This window comes from Drosophila navojoa, chromosome 5 (assembly GCF_054131105.1).
Source record: "Drosophila navojoa isolate 15081-1374.11 chromosome 5, UAZ_NAV_1.0, whole genome shotgun sequence".
NCBI classification, from domain to species: Eukaryota; Metazoa; Arthropoda; class Insecta; order Diptera; family Drosophilidae; genus Drosophila; species Drosophila navojoa.
This window is the reverse complement of record NC_142893.1, coordinates 24,441,617-24,450,232: the sequence shown is the minus strand read 5'-3', so window position 1 is coordinate 24,450,232 and position 8,616 is coordinate 24,441,617. Positions and strand designations below refer to the sequence as shown.

Sequence of the window (8,616 nt, the reverse complement as noted above, 5' to 3'; positions counted from 1 at the left end):
ATCATTACCAGAAGAACTATCCACAATGGCACGAGGAATATGATGGCTTTCCTTTTCGCTCCGCATAGCGTGTGTCTTTAAAATTCTTCTCTAATATCTTATATCCCGTGTTAGACCATTTACACTACTTTAATCTCAGAATTCAGCCGTCACATCTTCCGGGAGAGTTTTGCATAATGATTAACGTTAATTAATTTTGAAACATTTTATAGCACTTGAGGATTTGTTCAAGTTTTTCCAAAAGACTTTCTTATGTTGTTTATGCAATCGGCAAATTCCTAACGATTTCCTCACTTATATGTGTGTGAAACCTGTGAAACAGGTTGTTCTATGTTTCACAAAAATTATTTCATTTGAATTGTAGCTGCCAAAAGTGCCAATACCCAAAAATACATTAATTATGCAGTCTCAAAAATTTGAAGATACGTGAATCGAATTCGATGTCGACTCTTAACAATGACCATAATTATTCGTAGCCGTAATGTAAGTCATGGTCATAGATACAATTTACAGTTAGACGTGCATCAATTTATAGATCGAAGACCTAGGTAAAGTATGATTGAATTTAATATCGAGCACTCCAGAATTTTATAAGCAAACCCAAATATCAACATATTTTATTTATTTTATATCGAGTAATCGCAATGTTTTATACCGACAATTGTTGCTGCTGCGTTGAGCTAAAATGCGGCTGCATATTGATTGCAATATTCGATGTGATATTACGCGGCATAGATCGATTTCTTCTGGATGGTAAGTGAATGGACGATTGTCCTTATTCAGATCATTCATTGAGATATATTCGTACACTCAGGCAACTCTCTGATGGGCAACATTGCATTGGTCGTCAGCGGGATATATCTTATCTCCTGTATAATTCTCCTGATTGGAGCTCTCCTAGTGGGTATCCCCTTACAGTTACTGCCTATCATATTATTGGTATTTAAAACTACAGGGTATACGTTACCTCCTCTTGCCTTATATATTCGTTGTCATGGTACATGTCATCATCCTGATATGGGAATGCGGTTATGTCATTATGATGGACGACTTCTACGACTTTATAATATTTGACATTATTCAAGCAGGTAAGCAGACGATATACATTTTATTTTCATAGAGGAATAAATGTTTTTACTTTTACTTTTTCATTTTGCCTCTAGTGGTCAGCTTGTACTTTTGCCTAGTGGTCTACTCCTATTACGATACTATATAAATTCGTATATAGCGCGTATATAGGTTGCATGTTTTATTTGGAAATATAGCCAAATGATAACTTATCTTATTTACTCTAATTTTTTATCTAAACTGGACAGTATAATCTGATGTTACAGATTAGTCACAGATATTCAATCAGTTGATCTGAGCTTGTATATATACGCAGTTATGTTTTCATTGTAGCAGATACAATCAAGGGATTTCAGAATTTCGGTTTGATAAGGTAAATGTTTATGCATAAAGCAAACAAATATGTTTTAGAGGACTCTAGATAATTCTGAAATGAATCGGAATCTTGATAATTTAACAATAAAATAATATCCTGATTTTATAGAAACATATAAAAACATAAGATTTGAAGCCTGCACGAATGTCTATGGTAGAGCAATCTTTATAGTATACGAATATACATATATAAAAGACTAGTATTATCTGAACTAAAAATCTGAAAAGTTGTCTAGTATTAATTCTATATAATGAGGAAATATCGGTATCAGTATTTTGAATATTATATATCGTTTAATATCAAGAAACTCAACTTGAGCGTTGCAATCATGTATAAATAGTATTTACATATGTGTGTGTATATGACTCTTTGGACAGTACGTAGTCTTTAGGATCCTTAGAACTGCTCCAGTGTGCGCGGTGCTGGAGGTGCACCGTACTCATCGGCTGGCACGGCGGCAACGGCAGGTGGTCCGTATTGGGGGGCTGGCTTTGGCTGCTGTTTGTACTTGATGAAGTACACCTCGGGCTTGCTGGGCTCCGTGGGGGCGGGCGACGGCAGGATGACTGGCAGCTGCTCTTCGGGCTTCTTGACCAGCACATAGACCAAGGTTTTGTGTTCATCTTGCACCGGCGGAGGCAGCACCTGGCGCACTGGCGTTGGTGGATTCGGTGCCTTGATGAAGATGATCTTGTAGTGCTTCTTGGGCACCGAAGTCTGGATCGGCGACGCGGCGGGATACAGTTCCGGCTCCTCGGGTGGAACATGCACATAAACGTTCTTGGTGACGATCGCCTCGGCTGTGGGCGCAGCCGGCGGACCGTAGAAAGCAGCCGGTGGACCATAGACGGGCAGCGGTTGGGCCGGTTGTGGTGGTCCGTATTCCTTTTGTGGTGCCGGCGGGGGCGGTGCACCATATCTTGGCCTGGGTGGTTCCGGCCGTGCCACCACGATGGCCACATTGGCCACCAGGACTATAAGTAGCGCCACTTGCGTTTTCATTGTTGGATCAGCTCGTCGTTGGCTCACACCTGAATGATTCGAATCGGTCCCACTGCCGGGGCATTTTATATGAGCGGGCCGCCACAATTTTGATTTTGATCGTGTTTGTATAACCCCCTTGCAGCCCTTTGCATAATATTTCTGATTGCCTCCCAGTGCAATCGTTACGGAGGCGTTGCCGCCGTCATCGCCGACGCTCACTTTGCATACAAATGAGCCCGAATTGTTTAGCGCGTTTTGTACACAATTTCGTTTTCGATATTTCAATACTGAAAACGAAATTGCAAGCACAAACAGTAGCTGACCGCCCCTCAGCGACTGTTGACTGTTGTTGAGCCGGGCACGTTCTCTGCCTTTCCTGGACTTCCCGGCCTTATTTTTTTATTATTTGTTTTTTTTTTCGCCGTTATTTGCCAAAAACAATTAAGAAAAAAAAACTCGATTGCGTTACATACGACAGTTATTTATGACATAACACCTATATGGGTAATGCTCGAAACTACCGTTGCTAGGCCATGAACGGTCATTGGAACCGATTTTCAGACGGTTTGACGTTATGTAGATCTTTCCAAAACTTTGTAATCATTAAAAAAGCTAAGTCGGGTATAATGCTTCAAGGGAATGCCTGCAACATGCCTCCAAGAAGCTTCCGATCCTTAAAGGATAATGTTGTTAATAGACAACAGCAGCTTAGAAAAGCTACCCTGAGCCCCAGTTCACTCTCTGTCTTTCCCTCTCTAATAGGCATATCCATATAAGACTCGCATTAATGAATATATTTCTAATTCAATTTAAATAAATTTCTTCTTTAAATATCTTGGGGAATAATTCGAATGTTTTTGGCATTGCTCATTATAAAAGCAACTAACCCAACCCAATGCATTGATAATCACATTGTTTCATTTTTTATATGAAAAAAAAAAAAAAAAAAAAAAAAAAAACAAGAAAGAAAGCTCTAGTCGAGACTGCTCGACTACGAGATCCCCTGAACCCTACAAGCAACTGATATTTCAATAATAATTAGCAAACACACACGCACACACACACACACACACACACGCATACAAACAAACACACGCACACACACGCATATACACACACTCACATATACAGGCGATTGCGCTTGGGTTGCGCTGCAGTGTGGCAATATTTTGAGAACTTATTTGTTGAATTATTTAATTTCTAGACGTACGATCGTAATGAAACTTTCAGAACGTAATCATAATGCTTAAATGTATGTGTATACCGAAGCACAAGTCTCTAGTATTTGATATACGACTTTTACAAAGATGATGGTGAGGGGGTGGATTTAGGGGTGGAGGGTAAATTTTAACAAAAACCGAAATTGTATAAAATACATCTTTATATACATTTTAAATTTTTAGACTCTAGCTTGAAAGATGTAGGAGATATAATTTTTTAAGTGATCTTCGATAAGGTTTTTTATCGATAAAAAAGTATCGGAATGAGTTATCGTTTTTTAGTGATAAACTCGATATGCGCGTGATATATACGGACATTTTCTGAGATCGACGCGTTCATACATACGGACGGACGGACGGACGGACAGACAGACGGACAGAGCCAAATCGACTCAGCTTGTCGCCCTGATCAAGAATATATATACTTTGTGGGGTCTGCCACGCCTCCTTCTGCCTGTTACATACTTTTAACAAAACCATTATACCCTGATTTCCCATTTTCAATGGGTTCAGGGTATAAAAAACAAGTAAAAAGACTCTAGTCGAGACTGCTCGACTAGGAGATACCCTGAACCCTCGAAGCTTATATTCTTATCATTCTGCACTTCTTTTATGCACGCAAACATATATACACATGCATCCACCCTCACGCGCCCGCGCTCTGCTAACTGCGCAGTAAGCAGCGACTGCGCTTGGGCTGCGCTGCAGTGTGGGCAATAGTATTAGAATTTATTTGATGAATAACTTTTGTAGACATGCAATCTTAATAAAATTTTCAGAGCGTAATCATATGGTCAAAATGTGTGTACATTCTAAAGCACAAGTCTCTAGTACTTGAAATACGTTTTTTGCAAATTGGGGGCGAAGAGGGCGTGGTATCCAAAATCTTTTGATTACAAAATGTTTGTATTCATCATATATATATATATATACAGTAAATCTGAAGTCTCTATGGCTAATAGTATTCAAATGAGGCTCAAAAAACAAAATCAATTTTTCGATTATTCTCGATAATAAAGTTATCGGATGAGTTATCGAAAAAATAAAGCAAATTCGTACTGCGTATGGTATACACGAGTATGCACACAAAATTTCAGCTCTCTAGCTCTTATATCTTCTGAGATCTCGGCGTTTATACGGACGGACGGACGGACGGACGGACGAACGGACAGACGGACAGGGCTATATCGACTCAGCTCGTCGTGCTGATCAGGAATATATATACTTGTGGGGTCTGCGATGACTCCTTCTGCCTGTTACATACTTTTACACAAAAACATGATACCCTGATTTCCCATTTTCAATGGGTTCAGGGTATAAAAAATAGATGGGTTTTTTTTCTACTACTTAAGTATAGCAAAGTTTTCTTTATTTCAATGAAGAGAAATTAAATCGTAATAAGGATTATTGTGAGGACATTAATCAGATTGATATATGTCCGATCCAATGTAAAACTCCAACTATTGCTGGCAAAATTCTGACAATACGTATTTTCCATACATTTTAAAATGTACTCCCAATTTATAATATAAATAAAGTACATATTTACATGGCATTCTTTCCTTCCGTTCGTTTCTATGCAGTGCGCCTGTTAATCACAACAACAGATATTTTAACTATCGATATTTTACTGTCGATAACAATCGATCATTTCATTTGATTTGATTTCAAATACTACACAAACCATAAATATATAGGATATATAACTACATATATAGTCGGCTTGACAATATATGATCAAAAGTATATGGCAAAAATATGTCTGTGGCTAACTAAAGTACCTACAACTTATATAAATCAAAATTTATTGCTAAAAATGCCCTTTACCTTATTTAAAAATTGATGAAATAGGATTAGTTTACATATAAGAGAGGTATTTATTTATGAAATAGGCAAAAACAAATTTGTTTGCTTCATGTATGACCCTTTCATGCACCAAAAAAGGGCTAAACTACCTAAACATAGGCCAAAACAGATTAGGTACACTTCATCTGACCCGTTTATAGTTAGGTCAATTTTAACATTTCAAACCTTTTTTTCTTTACTTCGAGTCACATAGTTGAATTATTATGCATTACAATTTCATTTTTGCGAGAGAGATTGGTCGATATCGAGGAAAGCAAATTCGACTAGAAAGGCGCCCAATAATAATAAATCCCTACTTAGAAAGGAAAGGAGTACGCGAAATTGGCCGAACGATTAGGCGATCCCCTTCCACTGTTCAATAATAATATCCTACGGAAATACGGCAACACGTGAAGTTCAGGTAAGATCAGGGCGTCCTCAAAAATGTAGTGCCAGATAAACGCCAAATTCTGGCCAGGAGTTTATCCGCAAGCTGTGCGCCACAAGGAGAGGTACAATCCCGATCTCGCACAAGAATTCTTTTATTTCCGACGCCATCAGAAAAAAACGCATAGTATTTGCTCAGAAGCACCTAAACAAGCCAGATTCATTTTGGGATTCAGTAATTTCGAGTGACGGATCCAAATTAAAATCTCGAAAATCAAACCAAACCATTAGTACGGAGTATGTCTCGTGGACTGCTCGCAGTCATTGCTGCAAAGGCAGTCCTACTAAATATCAAAACATAGTTAATCATAGTTTCTTTTAAGTGTAACTCAACTTTTTTGGCATGATTTACCAGTTTTTATACACATTCACGTAAGTGAAATGAGTATATTGGTTTTGTGCAATGTTCGTCTTGCTGTCCGTCCGTCTGTCCGTATGAACGCTGTTCATTTAGGCGCTATTGAAGCTAGAGACTTGAAATTTGGAACACATACTCGTGTATATCTCCGATTTATAAAATGTTAAAATTTTCCGGATCCGCACGCTAGGCGCGTGGCAAATCGGAAAATGCATTTTCCGATATGCCCGAAACCATATTAGTTGAAGATCTAGAAGGCTGAAATTTGGAATGTAGATCCGCATCGACCACTCAAGATCACGTGCTATGGCGGATATATCTACGCCCATTGGGCGTGGCAAATTGGATAAAACTGTATCTCCTAGAGTTTTTAAGCTAGAACGTTAAAATTTTTCACATGAGCTAATGATATGATTCTATAAAGATTAATGAAAAATATAGTGGTTTTTGAAATTCTGCTATATTTTGGACACTATTGATGTTAAAAACCTAAAAATTGGTATATAACTCGAGCTGACCTCCCACAGGGGCGTGGCAAACCGCAAAAGTGTATATCTTAAGTTAAGTTACTAATAACCTCCTCTATCGGTTCCCTAAATAATATTGTTACGCCTCTTTGGGGGCATGGCATATACAAAAATACTCTGTAATTTTTCATTTCTTGATCGCAAGTCTCCTCATTTTGAAGCTAGGTTACCGTTAGCTGACCAAAAATGAAGTCTCTATGCCCAATAGGGGCGTGGAAAATAGAGTAAAACTCATTTTTCTGCAGTAGTAGCGCAAAATTTGGCTACCAAATTGCTTAAGGGGTGTGAATGAGTATTCCGCAGTCGGTAATACCCGACTAACAACGTTCTTACCTGTTTGTATTGAAATAAGCCAATAACAATATATAATTTAAAAGATCTCATCAACACTTTTAGTTATTTCGTTCGTTGTGTACCTAAACTTATTTGCCGACTATATGTATATATACCAATTGGAAAAATACCAAATACCAAACACGAATATACCAATAGGGAAATGAAGATGGCAACGGTGACCATGATTGAGTATTCCCCAGTTGGTAGCTTGCTTTTTATCAATATTTTAAGGGCATCTATATTAAGTTAATAAATAGCAGAGTCCTAAAATCGCTGCCCGACTCGACTTCAGACTACATCGTCATGCTGGATTCTATCGAATCAATACAATACAATACAATCAATACACCACATCCTTGGCGCCTTCGAACAGAAGATGTACTACTCTGCCGCATTCTTAGATGTCAAGCAAGCCTTCGATCGAGTATGGCACTTAAGATTGCTGCAAAAAGCAAGGGCAGCCCTCCCGGCTTCTATTTTTATGCTGCTGTCATCTTACATCACCAACAGAAGCTTCCTAGTGGCTAAGGGACAGGCTAAGTCATCGGCAAGACTTATCAAGGCTGGAGTCCATCAGGGCAGTGTACTGGGGCCAACGCTGACATGCTGATAGCAACGTATACAGATGACACTGCCATCTACGCAAGAAGCTACCGAGAGCCTCCAAAGGTACCTGGACGCATTTGGGAGTTGGGCAAAACGATGGTGCATAACCATCAATGCACAGAAGTCAGTTCATGTAAGCCTCTCAACGCGAAGAGGAGACTGCCCTGGTGTAACCCTGGGAGTGCAAATACCTACACTCAACAAAGTTAAGTACCTAGGTGTTATACTTGATAAAAAGCTGACCGATAGTGCGCACATCACGCAGGCAGTAAACACAGCCAGGATGAAAATTGGATTGGATGTTGAGAGCTGGAGGCTATGGAAGCAGTCGCTATGGAGCAAAACAAAAATTTATAATGCCATCGTTGTCCCAACGATTACATACGCTATCCCCATTAGGGGTACCGCAGCGAGGACACACATAAAAAAGTGCAAGCCCTGCAAAACAAGGCGCCACGGCGACTCATAGGTGCCAGCTGGTACGTTCGCAATTCTGTGCTTCACAGCGTTCTAAGAATGCGATTGTTGGCATTCTTGGCTGAGCTGATTGGACGTCACTCCTCGAAGTACGTGGACAGGCTCTTGGCGAACCCAAATCCACTGTCTACTGAACACTGGCTTCTAGCGCATAATTTAGGTTAAGGTTTAATGATGACTGCGCTATAGAGTCTAAGACAAGAAGCCGCAATAAATGAATTCTTAAAAAAAATAAAAATAAAAAAAATATTAAGTTCCTGCAATAGACTTTGCTATTTTGGATGATTACGAATGGAAGTTCCCAAGACAAGCACATCATATCATCAGAGATACATGCGAATCAAAACAGAAGTACGGTTGACCTTACGAAAA

General features: G+C 39.1%; 2 protein-coding genes across 2 annotated transcripts; one reads left to right on the top strand and one right to left on the bottom strand.

The window, feature by feature from the left end:
* The first annotated feature begins 624 nt into the window (after positions 1 to 624).
* LOC108653766 (uncharacterized) lies at positions 625 to 1,253 on the top strand. Its single transcript, XM_018104516.2, has 4 exons — positions 625 to 753; positions 815 to 900; positions 956 to 1,088; positions 1,164 to 1,253. The coding sequence occupies exons 1-4, from the start codon at positions 645 to 647 to the stop codon at positions 1,214 to 1,216; spliced, it is 381 nt and encodes a 126-aa protein (XP_017960005.1). The 5' UTR covers positions 625 to 644; the 3' UTR covers positions 1,217 to 1,253.
* A 464-nt stretch (positions 1,254 to 1,717) lies between these two features.
* On the bottom strand, positions 1,718 to 2,645 carry Twdlbeta (Tweedlebeta). Its single transcript, XM_018104518.3, has one exon. It carries the CDS (start codon positions 2,444 to 2,446, stop codon positions 1,841 to 1,843), a length of 606 nt encoding a protein of 201 aa, XP_017960007.1. The 5' UTR covers positions 2,447 to 2,645; the 3' UTR covers positions 1,718 to 1,840.
* Positions 2,646 to 8,616: the final 5,971 nt, after the last annotated feature.